The sequence below is a fragment of the Oryctolagus cuniculus genome, chromosome 14 (genome assembly GCF_051225735.1).
Source record: "Oryctolagus cuniculus isolate XC-2025 breed Fujian yellow rabbit chromosome 14, ASM5122573v1, whole genome shotgun sequence".
Lineage (NCBI taxonomy): Eukaryota > Metazoa > Chordata > Mammalia > Lagomorpha > Leporidae > Oryctolagus > Oryctolagus cuniculus.
In genome coordinates this window covers 67,754,417-67,776,690 of record NC_142880.1, presented here as the reverse complement: position 1 = coordinate 67,776,690, position 22,274 = coordinate 67,754,417, and the positions used below count along the sequence as shown (strand labels likewise).

Here is a 22,274-nt window from a genome sequence, read left to right as displayed (position 1 = left end):
AGAAAAATGATTTTGTAACATCAAAATAGCCTTCCTGTTATAGGCTGTAACATACCCATATTCTGTATTGCAGAGTTGGATTCCAGCAAATATGCTTGTGTCAGTGTGTAGTTATAAGGTGTGATAAAATGCATGCACCCATATCATTTTTAGTAGGAGTTAGGAGGCAAAGGAACATTTTATATGCTGATACTTTTAAAGTAATAAATCTATTATAGGGTCTTCTATCCAGAAAGACCAGGCAGGACATTAGAAATCAGGTAATTCTCATAGTACAACTCATAAAGTTGGTCCTCTGTGTATAAAATTAAACTAAAAATGAACTATAATGAAGAAGGGGATGGGAGAGGGAGTAGGAGGTGGGACAGGAGTTGGGGTGGGAGGGTGGGTATGGGGAAAGAACCACTATATTCCTAAAGTTGTACCTATGAAAAATTCATTCATTAAATAAAAGCTTAAAAATAAAAATAAATAAAAAATTAAAAAAAAGAAATCATGTAAAGGCCAGGCAGCTATGTGCAGGTGTCTGTGGGGCACAGATCCCCTGATGATCTAGTACTCATCCTTTTGCATTCAAAGCCCTGATGACAATGAAGGCCAGTACAACTGTCACAAATACAATCAGTGGGCAACTATAAGACATAGTTTTGTGAAGATAGTTCAGATTTCTATCAGGGCTAGAATCATAATTTGTACAATTTGGGATAGTATGGAGATCCTTCTTTGCATTATATTGTGTACCAAAATGCAATGATCTCATTACTGACAGCCTGTAAAATGTTGGGCACTACACAACCTCATCCTTCTGGAAGAAATATGGTAGAAGCAACAGGAGTCTGAACCATTCCATTATTTCAATCAATACATCTCTGAAAAGCTGGATAATCAAAAGCTATCCACATATTTTAGAAGAAAAAACTTCATTTTATGCTTCTTTCACAAGTTTACTGGTTGGATGCAAAAAATTTTCCCAATTTTTATAGCTATCTCTGTAAGGCTATTCTCTTTTTTTATTTTATTTTTTAAGATTTATTTATTTATTTGAAAGGCAGAGTTACATGGAGAGCGGAGAGGCAGAGAGAGAGAGGTCTTCCATTCAATGCTTCACTCCCCAACTGGCTGCAATGGCTGGAGCTGCGCTGATCCCAACCAGGAGCCAGGAGCCCCCTCTGGGCTTCCCACGTGGGTGCAGGGGCCCAAGGACTTGGGGGGCCATTTTTGCCTGCTTTCCCAGGCCATAGCAGAGAGTTGGCTTGGAAGAGGAGCAGCCAGGACTTGAACAAGCACCCATATGGGATGCCGGCACTTCAGGCCAGGGCATTAACCCACAGCACTGCAGTGCTGTCCCCTGTAAGGCTATTCTTACCAAAATTTTCTTGATTTATTTTCCTTCAGAATCTTGTTATTGATTTCTTGTCTTCTTTAGAAGAAAAAAAAGTATTTAAATGAGATGTGGAGTTCAAAATCAAATAGGGAAGTTTATTCACTTGGATGTATACAGCATTGCTCTCAAATATTTATTGCTTTCCCCAATTTTTAAAGGCTTGTGTATGAAGACAAATGGTTGCAACTTCTGAATGAAGAGAGACTAGCAAACTGCCCAAGCCCAGACTCCCCAACTAATGAAACTCCAATGTTAATTCAAGTCAATACATAACGGCCTCCAAAGCAATGCTCTACAAAACAGAGGAAATGAAAGGAGGCAAAATGATGAGTCTATCAATGCCTTTTTATGATAATAACTAAAAAATATTTTGAAATTGTTGTTGCATTGCCAAAAATATACTGCTCAGTAAATGGCAATGAATGCATAAAATGATCATGTGTGTGTGTGTGTGTGTGTGTATGTGTGTGTGTGTTTACTTTAAACTAGAAGAAATAAGTGTTCTATTTTGCTGCTTAGAAATTGTGGAGACTTGGGGCCAGTGCTGTGTCTCAGCGGGTTAAAGCCCTGGTCTGAAGCTCCAACATCCCATATGGGCTCCTCTTCCGATCCAGCTCTCTGCTATGGCCTGGGAAAGCAGTAGAAGATGGCCCAAGGACTTGGGCCCCTGCACCCACGTGGGAGACCTGGAAGAAGCTCCTGGCTCCTGGTTTCGGACTGGCACAGCTCCAGTTGTTGCAGCCATCTGGGGAGTGAACCAGCGGATGCAAGACCTCTCTTTGTGTCTCTACCTCTCTCTGTAACTCTGACTTTCAAATAAATAAATCTTTAAAAAAAAAAAAAACACAAAAAAAGAAATTATGGAGACCAAAACATTACATTTCCTCATGATTCATGTTTCTAACAGAAAAAAAAGTAAAAATCCTTCTCTATTTCAATTCTATATTCTATTTCCTTCCACTTAGCACAGTATAATTTTGACATAGTTATGATCGGACATTGCCAAGAGAATTAGAGAGTAGATTATCAATCTTGAATCTGTTTTTTAAAGAATGATGTGTAAGGGTTAAATTAAAAATATGAAAAGAGGAGTAGGAAAATGAGGTGAGAGGCAATGGGAGGTAGGCTAAGACAGAATGAGAGTAAAGTTGATAAAGGGAGGTGAAGGCAGAAAGGAATGAAGGTGAGAACAGGCATGGATAGGTTAGGCAGTGAGAATCCGAGTATAAAGAGACAAGGAGGACAGATGGTGAGGAATGGGAGGGACAGGAAGTAGGTGGGACTCTAGATGCCATGGAGGAACATGAGGTACTTAGACATGTGGACTGATTGGTGTTGGGGTGACTCAAGCTCTACCATGTAGGAACTTAATGAACTTGGGGAAGATTCTTATTCTTCGCGATAACTACAGCATGCTTTATAGGGTGATTATGAAGAGGCAATGCAGCAATCCTTGCAAATATTTAGTACACAAGCAGCATTACCCAAGTGTTAGCAGTGGAGATAAGGCACTGATGACTACAATGGACTAAACACACATGTGCTTAACTCAAGAGGGGGTCCCTAAATGAGCAACTTTTAGTTTCTGTCCTAAATACACTTAGGAAGATTAGAAAGGAAAATAAAACACATAGGCCTAAAGCCCTATAATACAAAATGAGAGATATTTGGTGGGTCTTCTATATTAATATATGTGATAATGGACTCAGAACAATAATACATAGAAACTCTTCTAAGTTAGAAAATGAAAATAAAGAACAAATTAAATGGAAATGGGGTGTGACATTCTGGTTAGAGAGAAAACAGAAATTTAGCAATTTCATGCATAGTTGTTTCTAAGATGTATGTTAAAATTAAACAGACCTGGGTTCAAACCCAAGCTAAGCTTTTACTAACAAAATGAATTCAATCATGTTATTTATTCCTGGACCTCAGCTTTTCCATCTGAAAAAGAAAAATAAAACTTCTGCCTCACAAAATGTAAGATTAAATGAGGAACTATAAATAAATTTACTATACTATTTTGATAACTGTGATGTTATTACTACTTTATTAGAATTCACTACTATAAGGATTCATAAAAGTTTTAGAAAATACTTTGTATGAGGAGAGAAAATAAAAAGCCAGGATAACTAAGCTGAAGAGAAGGCAGGGACCAGAGCATAGGCACAGCAAGAAGACTAGAGAGTAGATTGGGTGTTCACACCTCATGCTGGGCAGTGGGAAACAGAAGTGAAAAACATGTGAAGAGTTGCATGGAAGAAGGTAAGCAGCTATCTCAGTTTCCACCGTGGCCAAGGTGGGCCAGAAAGAGTTTTAACTTAAATGTTGACGGAAGGGTTTCATGACATGCAAGTATTCAGAACCACTGACAAATACCAGTAATAGTATAAGCTTTATTGGATGGTTTTAAAGTTATATAGGCAGTGTTCTTTATAAGTAATGTAGATACATTTCTGTCTATACGATGATGGTTGGAATAAATAACTCTCTCAGAAGAGTCTACCATCACCAAAGAACAAATGATATTTGTTTCTTATTTGAAATGTAGTCTTGGAGGCATCTCAGAGGAAACACTAAGGAACAAATAAGGTACACTGTAGAGAAACCACACCTAGGAATCTGACACAATGGCATGATGTATTGTTAGGCAGTGACTTCCACCACCTGGTTCATTAGCATGGTCTTTTTAGGTGTTGTTTTATAATCTCTATTCATTTTACTCCTACTAATGAACCATATAGTGAAATGTGGGCATAATCTTTATAAGCAAATTTGCAAACTGAAGCATAAGGGGGCTAAATTTAATGCAAAAATAACCAGAGGACAGAGTTCTTCTCTGCCAAAACCTGCTTGCCAAGACTTAGAAGTAAAATAGTCAATTGCCAACGTGTTATCAGATATAGAGAATACCATTAAGAATACAGGCAGAAATGTGTCACAGGTAAATATTATTATATAACATTATGAGTCATTAAAAGTAATCATGATTAATCAAGTGACAAGAACAGAAATGAAAAGAGTAAGTAATCATTCTAAGGACAAACATCTGTATGCAGCAAAGTCCTCAAGCCATGAGAACCATCACTGGAATGCAAAGCGGTTCTTTGTGGAATGTTTTAAAGCACACCAGGCATCCCTGTGCTCACTTCAGACTGCTTCACTACAAAAGGCTGGAGTGCCTTTGCCTGAGATGCCAACACTGCAGTGTCTCCCAGGGAACAAAATCAGGCCAGTGAACCAGGTGTGCCACTAAAATATCTAGGAGGAACCATCTTTTATCAACATAGAGAAATGCACAAAGTAACACTTTTGTGGTGTCATTAGGCTTCTCCATTGCTTCCCATGAAAAACATTCAACTTGACTTCTCAAATTGGCTATCTACAGACCAATTCCCAAATTACAGGAGCTCACTTTTCAACCAACAGAGCTGAAACTGAAATTGAAGTATTTTTATAGAAAATAGTTTTGATTATAAACATGAAAAGTATTTTAAGCAATGCACCTGAGAAAGGTGCTGTTTTGGTAGTCAGGCTGGAAAGAAAGAATCAAATGTGAGAGAGAGAGTAGGTGATGTGAAATATGTAATGAGACAAGCAAGCTAAATGCTGAAGCAAGGAACTGAAACAGACAAAGTGAGATAGAATAGAAACACCGTGAAAGAGCCCAGGACCAGTGTTGTAGTACTGTGTCAAACACTGCTTGTGAGCCTGGCATTTCAATACATGAGCATGCAGGTTCAAGTCCCAGGTACTGCTTCTGATCCAGCCCCTTACTAATGTGCCTGAGAAAGCAGAAGATGGTCTAAGTATCTGGGCCCCTGTCACCCAAGTAGAAAACCCAAATGGTGGTCCAAGCTCATAACTTTGGCCTGGACCAGCCCCAGACTTAGCCCCAACAACTGTGGCCATTTGAGAAGTGAGCCAATAAACAGAAGTGCTCGCGCTCGCGCTTGCTCGCTCTCTCTCTCTCATCTCTCCATATTTGTCACTCTACCTTTGAAATAAAAATAAAATCTTTAAAGAGTTTGGCCTGCAAAGCAAACAATCCTTGGACTCTGCCTCACAGGAGAAGAGGAAAAAGCATGTAAGAGGTTCTGTGGTGGTGAAGACATCCTATCACACTGGATAGCCTAAATCAGTGATCAGTGGTTCTTAAAGTGTGAGCTTCAGCTAGGCCGACCTGGAATTACCTGTGAGCTTGGCAACAAACAAATTCATGAGGCCCTCTGATGGGCTGAGTCAGAATCCTTGCCAGAGGCCCCAGGAAACTATGAATATGTTACAAGGTGCTTTCCATATGATCATAATGCATACTCAAGTGGGAGAGCTAAATCAGTTAAAGCTGTAACTCCGTTAAAGCTGTAAACCAAGTCACCTGCTGAGAACAAGAGGGTGGGATCTGAACTTCAGTGGTGGAGACTTAGAACAGCTGCAGGGAGGAATGTGGAATGGAGGTGAGAAATTAATGAACTGCCTGGTACTCAGGTTCCATTAACATATCTTTCCAAATTAAAAGTCTCTTCATGAGCTGGCTGCTAAGTTCTGTGTACACTCGAGTCTATGTAAAACAGCATTCTGTTGCTGTCTATTACCTGGAATGACAGATCAATTATAATTTTGGAATTGGGGCTGGTGCTGTGGTACAGTAGGTTAACCCTCTGCCTGTAACGCTGGCATCCCATATAGGTGTTGGTTCTAGTCCTGGCTGCTCCCCTTTCAATCCAGCTCTCTGCTATGGCCTGGGAAAGCAGTAAAAGATGGCCCAAGGACTTGGGCCCCTGCACCCACGTGGGAGACCCAGAAGAAGCTCCTGGCTCCTGACTTCCAATCGGCGCAGCTCCCGCCATTTAGGAGTGAACCAGCAGATGGAAGACCTTTCTCTCTGTCTTTCCCTCTCTATAACTTTACCTCTCAAATAAATAAATAAAATCTTTTTAAAAAATTTAGGAACTGCTTGTGTATAGAATAAGTCAACTTAAGAGAAAAGAAAGAAGAAAAAGTTTCTATTAAGGTTCAAGGAGAAAATAGACTATGAAGGGGGACAATTTCCAATTAATTCTCAATAAAGAAAATAAGAAAGTCTTCATAACTGAAGACTCAATAGAGCTAGGCCAGTAAAGGTGAGAGAAAATTAAAAAGATGGAAAACAATTCAGGTAGAGGGTAAGAAAATGCAGAGCAAACTTGGAAAATGGAAATTGCCCAGTGTGCATTTATAACAGCAAGATGGTGTTGATGCACAAAGTCTCCTGTAGCTCTAAGACAGGTTTTTCAAACAGCCTGAAAATAATGGGCAAATTCTATACTATAATTTTAACAGCCAGTGCTGGGATACTTTTTTTATTTTTCGATAGTCTATAAATATTGAAGTTTGGGGAAATGCTCTCTCAGAATTCTCCCTGGCTAGCTGTAAACAAATACTCGGTGTAATTTCTGCAAGGAGTGTTCATTCCTAACACTTCCCATGCTCCTGACATACAGAGCCTGGGTATTTCTGAGGCCACTTGGCAGAAGTGTTGTCTGCCACTTTGAACAACATTGTGTTAGTCAGAAGCCAGAATTTAAATGGATTCCATCATAGGAAAGGAAGAACACACCACAGTGAATTTTTTATTAACCTTTTAAAAGCAGGTCAAATTTTCATCTCATTGTAAAATTCATATATTGAATCTCTGGCACAGAGCCCCAGCTGAGCACCCTTTCCTGTCTCGGGTCATGCCTCAGAGGACCTGAGCAGCAGAAAGCAGTGGCTCTCTTGAAGTGAAAAGCAATTCTGGGCTCCTCCTCAGGGTAGCATGGATGGTTACACTTAAGACCGAAGAGCGGAGGGCTCTGTGTTTCTGGAAGAGAATGCAAAGGAAGTCTTTTGATCGTATTTGACTTCCCCAGGACTAAGCAGCAAATTGATCAATTACAATATCATACCTGCCACTTCTGGAAAATGTGTGTTTATGATCTGTCACTCTTTTCAATGTCTGAAAACCTTCTGAACTACCAGACTTAAAGAGCACCCTGGGCTGGCGCCATGGCTCATTAGGCTAATCCTCCACCTTGCAGCACCAGCACACCGGGATCTAGTCCCGGTCGGGGTGCCGGATTCTGTCCCGGTTGCCCCTCTTCCAGGCCAGCTCTCTGCTGTGGCCAGGGAGTGCAGTGGAGGATGGCCCAAATGCTTGGGCCCTGCAGGAGAAGCACCAGGCTCCTGCCTTCGGATCAGTGCAGTGCGCTGGCCACAGCACGCCAGCCGCGCTGGCCACTGGAGGGTGAAACAACAGCAAAGGAAGACCTTTCTCTCTCTCTCTCTCTCTCTCTCTCTCTCACTGTCCACTCTGCCTGTCAAAAATAAATAAATAAATAAATAAATAAAAAAGAGCACCCTGGTGGTTGGCACCTGTGATCCAATTTAAGGCAAAGTGGGAATCATATTATTAATTAATGAACTGTACCCCATGCAAATGAACCTTAAAGTCCAAAGAACCTTAAAAGTTAGTCCAATAAACTGTTTGTTCTAAGTTCACAAGCAATGAATCACATGCCTGTTCATAAAATTGTTTTTTCGTGACTTTTTAAGGATGCCCATACTCTGAGAACTCCACAGAAGAAACAATATCCACTAAGCAAAGTGTTTAATTTGTTCTTAACAACATGATCTGTATCTGTCTTTTGAGTCCAAACACAAAGTAAAAATCGAAAAGCCTACCCTTGGAACAGAGCCCAGCATGTCACAACTGTAGGGTTTTTTTTAAAACAGATTTTTTTAATTTATTTGAAAGGTAGAGTTGAGAGGAAAAGAGAGAGAAAGAGAGATATTCTATCAGCCAGTTCATTCCCCAAATGGCTGTAACAGCCAGGGCTGGTCCATGCTGAAGCCAACACCTAGGAGCTTTCCCCTGGTCTCTCATGTCATTGCAGGGGACCAGGCATCTTCTGCTGCTTTCCCAGGCACATCACCAGGGAGCTGGTTTGAAAGTGGAGTAGCCAGAACTTGAAACAGCAGCCAGGTCTGGAATCAGTACCCATATAGGATGCTGACATCACAGGAAAATGCTTAACCTGCTACGCCATAATACCGGCCCCCAACAGGAGGTTTTTAAACTTAGTGCAGGTTCTCTTTTCTACACATTTTGTTTGGACAAAATGACAGTATTTGATCTTTGAAAGTTCATATCTGGATGCACTAATCACATAGCTGCCCTTTCCCTGTCTTTATCTTAGTGATGATGTTATGGAAATATACTAAGATTTCCCGTTATAAGCTTTTTGCAGCTCTTGCTACATCACTTGGCCTTATCAGGTAGGCATCACTTTTAGATTTGATTCCCTCACCTAAAGTGGTAACTGAGGTTCATCTGGGAAATGGTTGTAATCATGCATGATTTTCCCCTTTTGTCAATTAATTATTAATACCAATAAAATATTTCTTTTGGATGCTATGATATTTTGTGCTGTGCTTTGTTTCGTTGCTACGTCCAAATAAAATGCATGTTTAAGGTCTCAGACAATCATGGGGCTGAAGGTAACCTTTAGTCCCCAAGTGTAGGCCCCTAGGCACATTTCTCATCTGTGTGCTGTGCATACTGACGATTAAACAGAGAGTAGTGTGAGTGCCAACAGAAGCCAAAAGTGTATGTAAGAAGAGTGGGGAGCGGCAACAGAGAAAGCAGATCACTCTCTGTCAGGATTCACTGATAGAGTTTCACTCTGAAACACTTTTAATTGCAGGAGTTTCAGAGGCCTCCAATATACCCGCAGTCATTCTGTTGGCCCCATGTCTTTCATAGAAGGAAAAGTTAGGAAGAGGCTTTAACATCATACAAAGTAGCAAAGGAAAAGAATACAATATTCAAAACATTATCTTCTTCACTTAGCAATTTTGCACTATTATTTTGACAATTTATTCAATACCAATTTGCACTAAAGAATTTATCATCTTAAAAATTATTTAATCAGGTGTATTAATCTCAATACTACCATGCAAAGGGCATTCTTGTTTAAAATAGACCCTAAAGCATGAGGAGTCCCATTTTCCCACTGTCAAACACTGCCAGGAATACACAGATAAGTTCACCATCGCTCACCCAACTCCATCATTTTGCTCTGAGACTCCGAAATATCCACAGAAGTGGTTTCTGATTCACTACCCACTCCAATCCAAAAGCTAGAGGAAAATCCATGTTATATGGCTGAGAACATGTAACTCTGGAGGGAGGGGTGTGTGTATCCTTTTTAAGAAAAAAATACAATTACAAATATAAAATTCTGATGATCACTTTCATGCCACCTACCATAAGAGCACTAAGAATTGGCAAATTGAATAAGAAGGTGACAATGATACTATCCAAGTACAGCTGAAATACATTATGTCTTGCAATTTAAAAGAAAACAATAATTTAGACCCTTTTGTGTTGCTATTTCAGAATACCTGATGCTGGGTAATGTACATTGAAATCAGATTTATTTATGCTTCTGGTGGCTGGAAAGTCCACACAATATGGCATGGTGCCTCATGGGGTCCATGGTTGCATCACAATGTGATAGACAAGCGAGAACATGTGGAAGAAGCACACGCTGTACAAGAAAACACAGAAGCAAGAGACCGGAGTGGTGCAAGTCTTGCTTTTCTAAAACAACCTGCTCTTACAGTAACCAAACCAGTCCTCTTAAAACATTTCATTTCACTTAGCCTTGAAGTCATTCATAGATATTGTCTGACTATGAACCTTAGTGTGATATACTTCCACCACTGAGTCAACTTTTGGGAGCAACTGGGCCAAATGTTTGGCTCAGATTAAGTTACGGCCAACTGCAATACAAAGCAGAACACGGTCCGCGTCAGATTCTCTAAGCAAAATCTACAACATGTCTTCAGAAGTAGGTAAGATATCTTAAAATGATCACCTTTCAGGAAATATTTAAAGGATGGAATCCCATAATAAGAATGCCCTGTCCTCCCCCAGCTCTCTGCCATGACCTGCTGCAGTCTGTCAACCTAAGGTTAGCATGTTCATCTTCATCTCCAAATTCTGCCCAATGTCTACCTGATGCCACACTGATAAAACAAAATCATCATGTACTTTAAGACTATAGGGTCCTTCAGTGAAGTGGCCGTCAGCCCTTAAAAAAGACATCTAGTCAAGGCAGGTTTTTAGACTGAGGATTGAGGTGCCTGTGTCCCTTTACCTGGGTTCAGTTCCCAGCTCCAGCTTCCAGATCTGGCTTCCTGCTAATGCAAATCTGAGAGGCCGCAGTGGCAGTTCAAGTAGCTGGGTTCCTACCACATACATGAGAGACCTGGTTTGAGTTCCTGGCCTCTATCTTCAGCTGAGCTGTCTGTATTTGGGGAGTGAACCAACAGACTGGAGCAGATCCTGTCTAAACCAGGTAAAATAAATGTTCTATAAATTTCTTTTATATGGTTATCATGATCTCCACAATGGTACTATAGTGCCAAAGTCTATAGTAGATATTAAATAGTTACTAAGCCATCGGATAAATGAATGATTCCCACTCTCCATCCTCCCTTTAATAATGCTGATTGTCTCTTACCCATACATTTCATTCCCCACATCACCCTGAAGAGCTATACCTCTCTGTTAGGGTCCTGAGCACTGATAATATTGTTGCCTCTGTCATAAACTGACTCTGACACTGTAGAAAGACTCATAAGCCTCTGAAGACTCTTGTTTCTCCACAACAATTCTAACATTTCATACATTATTTAAACAAAGACATGCAGCATGTTACCAATGATGCATAGAGTCAGGCACTTAACAGAAGAATTTATTTAATCATCAAGAAAACCAGCCTGAGTCACAAGAAGGTTCACTAATGCGCCCAGGTTCAAACAGCCAGGAAGTGATGGGAGCTGGGATTTGAACCAGGCAGTCTGGCTTTGTACATGTGCTTAAGCACTGTGCCATGTTAACTGTGGTCCACATGTTCTGGCAGCATATCGTCTGAGTAGGAAGGAAGATCATCGTTCACATTCATTACATGATAAATTAATCTCTTAGTATGTTTATTAAAAAACTGCCTGATTTTCCATTAGTTGCTCAAACAGGAGCTTCTCCTTCTGAGTATTTTTATTTAAGATACAATTGGTAGAACAATCACTCAAAATAAGCACCTTAGATATAGCGTGGATGCAAATACCTTGAACTGATTTGGGTTGATTCCAAGCACAACTGTTGGAGGATTTACCTGAAATGTTAAGGACCATGAGATCCAGTTGACCTATTGCCAGATGAACAGCAAATAAAAAAGTGCTACAACAGGCATCAGGAATCCAAGGAAAAAGGAAAAATGCATTTCCTGAGAAAAACATTGAAGAACAGGCTAATCTACAGCAAAGCACTGACCCAGTTGAAAGGAGGAACAGAAAGGTATTCAGAAGTTGCAGGTAGTTCACAAGAGTGTCAACAGGGACTTTTACCCTCACAGAATAAATTCTGAGGACTGAGTACCTAGCTCCTGGCCTCTACACACACGCATACACACACACACACACACACACACACACGCATGCACGCACTGCTGCAGTTCATATATCCTCAATGCTCAATATTCTCTTTGCACTTTTTCTGAAAGGTCCAGTGCAATGAATTGCTTTCAAAACAATTACAGTCAGCTCACAAAAGCTATAGACAAACTCCTTAAGAAAAGAAGGCTGAAAGGAAAGTAGTCACAGTGTGGGATGTTTTACTCCAGGGTTGGATTCAAGTTGAATTCAGAATTCCTTCAGCTCAACAACAAATACATAAGCACTGCCCGAGCTGAAGTCCTAAGGGACCATTTCTCAAATCGGACTCAAGAAGATGAGATCTTTCAGTCTAGGGCTTCAGACTATGCAAACTGGCCTCGAAGATCAGAATTTTACTCTGGGAAAATTATTTCTGAAAGGAATACATGATGATTAACACTAATCAGCATAAAGGCAGTGGTGGCCTTTTAAATGATTAAAAGATTTTATTTGCGATCAAACATCTGAATTCAACAAATGTTATATATGGCATGATCCCCTAAGATTTCAGAAGAAATCTGCTAGAAATACAAACTGAGTTTTGATTCTCGTTCTTGGCTCATTCAAAAAGTCTTCTGGTATATTAGATAAAGGGAAGGACAAAATGAAGTTATTAATTGTAACACATGATTCTAATCTAATAATATTATATATATATACATATAAAATATACACACATATACAGTTACTCTCCACCTTCAGCCCCTTTTAGGAGATGAGACTCTCAGTTTTATTGTAACAGCCTAACTCTTGCCACTTTTCTGAAAGACAAAATCAATAGCTGTCCCCATTGAGTGTCTTGGAAATTTCCAGAAAGAAACTCATACATTGTAAAAATATGTTAACACTTAGGAAATGAATCAATGGTCCAAGTGAGGTCCAAACAAGAACTTAAGCATATCTAATGCTTCTATTCTGCTACCAATAGCTCCATTTTCCAGTCACCTATATGATGCAGATATTAGGGGAGTCACATCGAGGAATGCTGCAGGTTCCTGAGTCTGTCTGAGAAGTCCTTTCTCCCCTCAGCACTGCCTCAGGCCTTCCAGTCTGGCTGATCCTGCTGGAAGGTGTATCAGAGTCCTGGGAGTATACCTGAATACTGACCAGAGGAGACGGTCCCATGGAGCTCTTGGTTTTGGACATTTGGGGTAAAGGTGCGCAGGAGCAACAGCTGGGCAGATGAGGCCCTTCTCACACCTGCATGGGACCCTTCCTCCCCCTCTCTGCTGTCATCTCCTCCAGTATAGGCTGACACCAACAATGGATTGGTCTCTCGAAGTGCAATAAGCCAGATAGGAAAAGATCTAAGCTCGGATCGCTTCATCAGTAGAGAAGTAAAAATTGGAGTATTTTTTCCATATCAAGAATTTGCCAGGAAAACTCCAATCCTTATGGACCACCCTACCACTATACTTGCTAATTAGCTATTTTTTTATAGAAAATACAAATATAAGAATGTGTTCTCCTTTATTCAATTCTTATGCTTAAATTCCCTGGGCTTTCCTTTCCCAGTGAAGAGTGAGAAAAGATGGGCTGTTGGCCAAAGTAATAAAACAGACAACACCTGTCTTGTCTCAGTTCCCAAACTGTCTCTCTTTCCCAGAACAAGAGAAGTATCTTTTTAGAATTAAGTTACCTAGAACTAGATAGAATTAACTATCTAGAACTTTTAATTTTTCACAACCATAATTAAATACAATCATATTTTAAGGACTTAAATGTTCATTTTGAAATTTACCTTGCCTGACATTTATAGATATATTTTTTAAAGATCTGCGGCCAGGAATTTGGAGCAGTGTCTTAAGTTGTCACTTGGGATGCCTGCATCCCGTATCAGAGTGCCAGTTTGAGTCCCACCTCCTCTGCTTCCAATGTAGTTTCCTGGTAATAGTGTTCTAGGTGGCAGCAGATGACAGCTGAAGTACTTGGGTCCCTGCCACCCACACAGGATACCTAGATTGAATTCCAGGATCCTGGCTTTGGCCTGGTCTATCCCTGGTTGTTGTGGGCATTCAGAAACTGAAAAACAGGATGGAAGATCTCTCTCTCTCTCTCTCTCTCTCTCTCTCCCTCCCTCCCTCCCTCTCACCTTTAAAACACAGAAACACGGCCATCAATATGAAAGAAGGTAAAGGAAGAAAACCTACCAGTAAAAGAACATGGGAAACTCAAAGCATATACTAGAAAATATCTTTGGGAAAATGGCAGGGCAAAGTCACTACTTATCAATAGTGACATTGAACGTTAATGGATTCAACTCTACAGTTAAAAGGCACAGACTGGCTGAATGGATGAAGGAACAAAACCCATCTATTTGCTGTCTACAAGAAACACATCTTTCCAACAAAGATGCATGTAGACTGAAAGTGAAAGGTTGGAAAAAGATATTCCATGCCAACTGAAATGAAAAAAAGCAGGTGTAGCCATATTAATATCAGACAAAATAAACTTTAACACAAAAACTGTTAAGAGAAACGAAGAGGGACACTATATAATGATTAAGGGTTCAATTCAACAGGAAGATGTAACTATTATAAATGTATATGCACCTAATTACAGGGCACCAGTTTATTTAAAAGGTATGTTAAGGGACTTAAAGGGAGGCTTAGATTCCAATACAATAGTACTGGGGGACTTCAATACTCCACTCTCAGAAATAGACACATCAACCGGACAGAAGATCAACAAGGAAACAGCAGATTTAATCGACACTATTGCCCAAATGGATCTAACAGATATCTACAGAACTTTCAATCCTACATTTAAAGATTTTACCTTCTTCTCAGCAGTGCATGGAACCTTCTCTAGGACTGACCACATACTAGGCCATAAAGCAAGTCTCAGCAAATTCAAAAGAATTAGAATCATACCATGCAGCTTCTCAGACCACAGTGGAATGAAGGTGGAAATTAGCAACTCAGGAATCCTTAGAGAGTATGCAAACATATGGAGACTGAACAACACGCTCCTGAATGAACATTGGGTCATAGAAGAAATCAAAAGAGAAATCAAAAACTTTCTGGAATTAAATGAGGATAACAACACAACATATCAAACTTATCATATCATACTTATGGGATACATAAACATATCATACTTATGGGATATGGCAAAAGCAGTGTTGAGAGGAAAGTTTATAGCAATAGGTGCCTACATCAAGAAATTGGAAAGGCACCAAGTAAATTAGCTTTCAATGCATCTCAAGGATCTAGAAAATCTGCAGCAAACCAGACCCAAATCTAGTAGGAGAAGAGAAATAATTAAAATCAGAGAAGAAATCAACAGGATTGAATCAAAAAAAATTACAAAAGATCAGCCAAGCGAAGACCTGTTTTCTTGAAAATCAATAAAAATTTAAAAATATGTTTTTCAGAATAATCACATTTATTTTCTATACAAATATGCCACTCTGGCTTTGTACTGTTGTTCTTGATTAACAGGCTGCCTACTCACCAGCACACCCCATTGCTTTTTATCCTATATGTGATTTGGGCTACAAGAGACTGCTAAGCCCTACTGGGTCAGGAACCCTGGCACTTTCTACAGAAAGGCCATTCTCTATTTGCAAGATGTTCACAGAGCAGCTCATTTGGCAACAGAAAACATGTTAGTCCTTGAAAAGGGGTTTCTTTCTACTTCTTTTTTTTAAAAATAAATATTTTTCAGTGTAGAATTTCAATCTACTTCATAGCTTACTATGGCCTAGTCATTTCTAATGCAGAAAGAAGTTAGGATTCTCTTTCTTTATCTCTAGTAGAGAAGACAGAAGATACGCATAATGACAGGCATTATTAAGGGTAATCTATGTGTGTGTTAAGAGAGAGAGACAGAGAGTCATTCATTCATAATTGAGCATATTATCTCTGCCAAGGACTCTAGGGATGGCCTAGTTCAACACTCTTTGATCCCTACTCATACACTTAATAAAAATTGAGAATGACTAAGATGTTCCTGGTTCTTTTCCTGCTTCCAGCCCATTAGCACACAACTGCAAAATGGATCTGTGATTCTCCTCTTCTCCCTCTGTTCCACACTAGCCTCCTTCTTCTTTCTTTTCTCTTGACTAGGTCCACTGTCTTCCCAGGCTGCAATACCACCTACCAGAGATCTCATTCACATGGTTCATTTGCATCTCACTCATCTCCATTCATGGAAGTGTCTCTGATGGCATGCAATCCACCAATTCTCTAAAAATTCAAAAGTAAAAATAAATTTACAACTCTGTGCTGTGGATAAAGCAAAAGGACACTTTTCAGAGAAAAGCCACGTTTTGAGACAGAAAGTAAGCTTTCATTCACCAGTACATCCTTAACATTGAGACCAGAGCCTGCACACAGTGGATGTTCAACAAACACACCCACATGAAGATCACTGAAGGTCCCTGAGGGCCAGTCAGCAGCAGGTCGATAATAAAGGCAAACTAAATTAGAAATCAGAAGACCTGGCATCTAGTATAGGTTGAGAATCCTTGAGCTAAAATGCTTGGGAACAGAAATATTTCTTATTCGGAAATATTTACATATACATAATAAATTATCTTGTGGCTAGCACTCACGTCTAAACATAAAATTCATTTATGCTTCATGCATACCTTGTGCACAGCCTTTCATACCTTATTTTTAATAAGTTTATTCGTAAAGCAGTTTCATGGTGTGGAATTTTCCACTGTGACAACATGTTGGCATTCAGAAAGTTTCAGATTTTGAAGCAATTTGGATGTCATGATTGGATTATCGATGCTCAACCTGTACTACCTCTGAGTGAATTAATTTATGATGCTGTGAGCATAATTTTTCCTTTGGTAAAAAAATCAATGAGGTAGCAATTTATATCTAAGGCGTTTTTTATTTGAGAAATTCTATGAAGATAAAACAGATGAATTATAGCTAAGGATTTAAAAAAGAGGCTTGTGATCTAGCCACATACCTCTCTTCTTTATTTTGTATATCCAGAAAGATGGCAATATATCCTGCATGGAAATTTTCCAGGAAAACATATGATTTTTCCTATTTTCATCCACACAAAGATGTTTGTAAAATAAAAATCACTCTCAGATGTTATCGAAAATCCACATCTATGTTTATATTGCTGCTAATCAGGTTAGGATATAAATATCCAATTATAAAATTCCACAGTCCTCATAATCTGGGGATGTAATTTCATTTCCAATGGAAGTATTAAAAGGTACAGCCAGTAAGGCATAAAAACATGTTCACTGATGTTGTATCATTGACTAAATCATTAAGCTTGACTATTCTGCTTCTTTCTCAATATACATTTGTAGCAGGAGTTGATTAGTTTTCTACTAAGAAATACCTACTTATTAAATTACATCTCATTCACCAAGACTCCTTATTTATCTTAGTACCTTTTAATGGAAAAGTAAATGAAACATTATTGCATAAATGCTTAGAGAGATGACAGTAATCCTATTCTAAATTAAATAAAGGGAAGGTTAAATAAATATTATAATCTTTCAGAAACTACAGTGTGAGCCTTAAAATTATAAATCTCCCACATACTTTTTAAGTTATGAAAGATTTAGTAGTGTAATCTTTTCTGCTGTTTTGTTTTTTAAAAGTTAGTATGTTGTCATTCAGATCTTAATATCACATTAATTTTTAACATAGCCTAATTTTCTATTTCAATAATGCATTTTTAAAATATGTATTTGAAAGAGCTAGAGAGAGAGAGAGGGAGGGATCTTCCATCTACTGTTTCACTCCCCCAAGTGGCCACAAAGGCCAGCGCTGAGCCGAGCCAAACCAGGAGTTTCATCTGGGTCTCACACTTGGGTGGCAGAGGCCCACATATTTGAGCCATCTTCTGCTGCTTTTCTCAGGCCATTAGCAGGGAACTGGATCAGAAGTGAAGCATCCATGACACACACCAGTGCCCACAGGAGATGAAAACCTCACAGGCAGAGGCTTTGCCCACTATATCACATAGGAAGTGATACTGTTTCAATTTTATGTTGTAATTTGAGGGTCTTCACACATTTGCACTCACACATTTCTTTTGCTTGGTGAGAAAGTTAAAAAATCCCAAACAAGTAGTAGTAAACTTCGCTTAGCCACATTTCAATGAGCTCCATTGTTCCCATGGTTATGCCAAAAAAATTAAACTTATCTCTGACTCATAGACAAGCTGAGAAACATGATATCTGATCTAATGATTGAAACAGAGCTATGTGTACCTGATGAGCAAGAGAAAACCAATGATTCAAATAAACTCTAAACAGTTAAACTTGGAGCTTGTATTTGTGTTAGAAATATGAATGTTAGATTTGATCTTCATTTTAAAAACTCTGCTTCCCAAATCTGATGTTGATCATTTCTGCAAGATAAGTGGCAGCTTTGGACCCTGGATACCATGACTCAAATAGGACAGGAGACTCAGGTAGTAGACAAAACACAACCTCACCCTCCTGGGAAACTGTGACGTGGAGGCGATCTGCCACCAGCAGAATTTTAGAGAAGGAAATGCTCATTCCCTAGGCCTCTTCATTCCTCTCAGTTAGCTTCTGCCAGTCTCTCCTGCCAGCATCTGGCTTCGCTGAGGTTAGATGCTTAGGCCTTGATCTCCCTGGATGAATCTCCATGCCTTGCTTTTGCTCTTTTCGTGTCCCCTTCCAAAATACCAAAAACCTATACAGCTGGAGGTAGCAAAACCACATCATCCCATTCTCATGGAGCTGACAGATAATCGTGAGGAAGACAAATACTAATAAAACAATTATACAGATAAACACAGACTCCTCCTAGGGCTAATGGTCTCCAAGGAGACATTCATGGTGCCAAGAGAGCATGTAAAACTCAGTAACAAGTGGTCAGTGGAGGCCATCCTAGAAAAAATGATAAGTGGGCTGAGAGTCATGATGTAAGGGATCACAATGGGAAGCAAAGGTTGAGTTGCGGATCTGAAAACTGTTAAATGTGTCTACTGCCAAAAAGAAGCATTGTGAACCGATGCTGGAAAATGGAGACATGGCTAGACCTGTGGTTTGGGGACGGGGGAAATAAAGATTTATTCCAAGAACACTGCAAGTAATGAATGAAATAGTGAGGTCTGAGTTTATGAAAAATTCACTCTGGTCAAATGTGGTCAACAGAGAGGGTGGGGGAGGACAAAATCTAGCCAGCCTGCTTATGTAGCACAGCTTGCTTATCTCAGCCCCCAACCCCCTACTGCCAGGGACACTGCTGTGTCCCCAGTGAGGCCAGCCTTTCACTCAATAGGCTGCTCTTAGCAATCTCCTCTGCCCCTTCGTTTTCTTTACTGGTGAAGATGGAAAGTGCCCATCCTTGGAATGGAAGCATATCTAAGATTTTAAGAGACTCAAAGAATCTTGAATGTCTCAGTCACAAGACATAATTTACAGTGGGATGTCAGTCCATTTAGAACCTTAAGATATATTTGGGAACATGGAAGCCTTTTTTGTGCCTTTAAAATTAAATTAGGTAAGCGTCTAGAAGGCCATTTGAAGAAAACACACCAAAGCCCTAAAAACGCCCATTGGTCTTCATTGAATAATATTGAGATAGCTATTGTCTTACTGATAGGAATTCAAATAATAATCAGTAATAACACACATAACCTTCATTACTAAATATCTGGTTTCATTCTAAAATTCCCCATTAATTCATTTACTATTAACTTTTAAAAACAGTCATCATTGCTTTTGGGTTGATCAATGATGTTTACGGATTTACCACCATGTAGATAAAAATGTAAATCTATCATACAGACTTGTTTAAATCAGTCATAGGTCTATGTAAATAGGAGGTACAGCCTTTGCCATGTTGAACAAGCACTCCTAAAGGTAAACCATGTGCATAATTAAGGTCCATTCCATGCCTATGATGGCTCTACACTATGAGAAGCAAGGTACATAACCAATTACACTAAAAATTCACATGAAAAGCCTTTTTTGAGTTAGAGTAATATGCTTACTTGGTTGGTAAAGGTAAAACCAAGATTTGACATTTTAAATCATTTACATATCTAGAAAATTTAATATCCTACTTAACTCCATATATTAGTAGCATGGGCTGTCATAACAAAATATCATATACTGGGTGAAATAAAGAAAAACATTTATTTCTCATAGTTCTGGAGGCTGGGAAATCCAAGATGCTGGCAGACTCAGTTCCTGGTGAGGGCTCTCCTCTAGGTTTGCAGGAGGCCACATCTCATTGTGGCATCACATGGTAGACAGAGAGAACTCCAGTGTCTTTTTTCCTCTTATAAGATTACCAGCCCTATAGGATTAGTTCTCCATCCCTATAACCTAATTTAATCTTAATCACTTTCTGACATGCTCTAATTCCAAATATAATCACATTAGCAGTTAGGGTTTCAATATATGAATTGGGGCAGAGACACAAACATTCAGTCTAGAACACATGGCTAGAAAATGATGAGCCAAGATTTAAAACATGACCTCAAAATCCCAGGCTGGGTCTATTTCTCACAAGGTCCTTCTCAAAGTGGGAGTGTAGTTTGAACTTCACAAGCTAGAACATCAGCATTAGTGGGTTAAGTCAATGGGACTTATTTATTAAATCTCTAACTCAGCTACCAAATACAAAGAAATAGTCATTTGTTACACTGTGTTACCACCATGCTCTTTGATCCTTCCACTTATTGTTAACCACCTTTGCCCTGCTTATAGACTCTTAATATAGGAAACTGGTTGAAATTTTTCATAACTGCACTACAAATTTCCATTTTCTATTTCATGCTAGGGTATAAGTTTAATAAAAACAGGTAACTGAAGCACAAGTAATAACTGAAATTTAGCTTTTGAAACTGGGACAAGCAGATGATTCATGACTACGCTGCATATAGTAAAAAGACTAATTCTGTTACTGCCAGAAAACAGGTACTTGGTGGTGTAACTTCAATAGCTTCTGAGTTTAACACCATTTCCTTTCAAGTTAGACTCTACCGAAGAGGCTGAAAGTAAAGCCCTCTCCTTTTAGCAGAAATTTTCATTCACTTAGTCTGAACAAATAAGAGTTGAAACTTGTATTAAAATATAAAATCCTTAAAATTATCCTGAAACCAACATAAAACTTCAAAGCAAATTTTAAAAATATAAATGTACTTTATATTTATAATACTATGTAAGTATATGGAAATTAATTTCAAAAATAAAAATTTCTAAATTCACTTTTGTAAATCTTTGAGTAGAAGAGATTATAAATCTCACATTTATCCTTCACTATCTTCAGAAAAGTACGTGAAGAGTTGACAAACTCAAAGAGCTGCTTTGAGTTTAAATATATTGGTTTTAAATGTGATACAGAGCTCCATGAGAAAGTTGTTTTAAAATAAATGCTTATATTTTTCCACAATATGAAAGACAAATATATTTTGGGTCAGCTAAAGCATTTAGTGGGGAAGATTACATTTCCTAGCATCTTTGTTACTGTTGTCACTGCTGAATTTTTTACATGGATTATATGTAGCATTAGTTGCAGTAAGTATTCCTATATACCACAAATTTATATTTAAATATACAGATATAGAAGTATAAATTTGTGTATACACAAATATATTCATACGTGTATACATAATCACACAGGACCTAGGACCTGAGAAAAGCATGTGCTTTTATTTTAAATTTTTTTAATTTTTTAACCTTTATTCAGTAAATATAAATTTCCAAAGTACAGTTTATGGATTACAACGGCTCCCCCCACCATAACTTCCCTCCCACCAGCACCCCTCCCATCTCCCGCTCCCTCTCCCATTCCATTCACATCAAGATTCATTTTCAATTATCTTTATATACAGAAGATCGATTTAGTATATATTAAGTAGAGATTTCATCAGTTTTACCCACACAGAAACACAAAGTGTAAAATTTTTAAAATTTTTACTTTTTAAATTTTATTTTTTAAAAGATTTATTTATTTATTTGGAAGACGATGACAGAGAGACAGGGGATTGTAAGCAGAGAGCGAGAGAGAAACAGAATCTTCCATCTGCTGGTTCATTCCCCAAATTCCCACAAAGGCCAGGGCTCGTCCAGGAGCCTGGAACTCCATCTGGGTATCCTGTGGGGTGTTAGGGGCCAAAGCACTTGGGCCATATTCTGCTGCCTTCACTGGCTTATTAGCAGGGAGCTGGATCCGGACTCAAACCAACACTCTGGTGTGGGACGCTGTCATCAAAAGCAGAGGATTAGCTGACTGCACCACAACACCAATCCCTTTACTTTTGCTAAAGGCAACTGTTTTTGACAACAATCAACAGATAATCATGTATGACAAGCTTGCAGTCACACATAAAGCAACGAATGAAAGGCTCAACTCATCATTGAAATTACTGGGCAGATGAGATATTGTCCCTCCACTTC

General features: G+C 39.0%; 1 protein-coding gene across 8 annotated transcripts in view; it reads right to left on the bottom strand.

Annotated features, from left to right (window-relative positions):
- Positions 1-22,274, bottom strand: part of GHR (growth hormone receptor) — a 303,364-nt gene that overhangs the window by 255,961 nt on the left and 25,129 nt on the right. For 2 of the 8 annotated variants that reach the window (XM_089312523.1, XM_070056268.2), the window contains exon 3: positions 16,010-16,095. The exons of the other annotated variants lie outside the window; for them this stretch is intronic. Coding sequence is in view for 1 of the 2 variants with exons in the window: in XM_070056268.2 (XP_069912369.2) it covers positions 16,010-16,055 (46 nt within the window). In the remaining variant the exon portion in view is untranslated. The remainder of the gene's footprint in view (positions 1-16,009; positions 16,096-22,274) is intronic. 8 annotated transcript variants of the gene reach the window in all.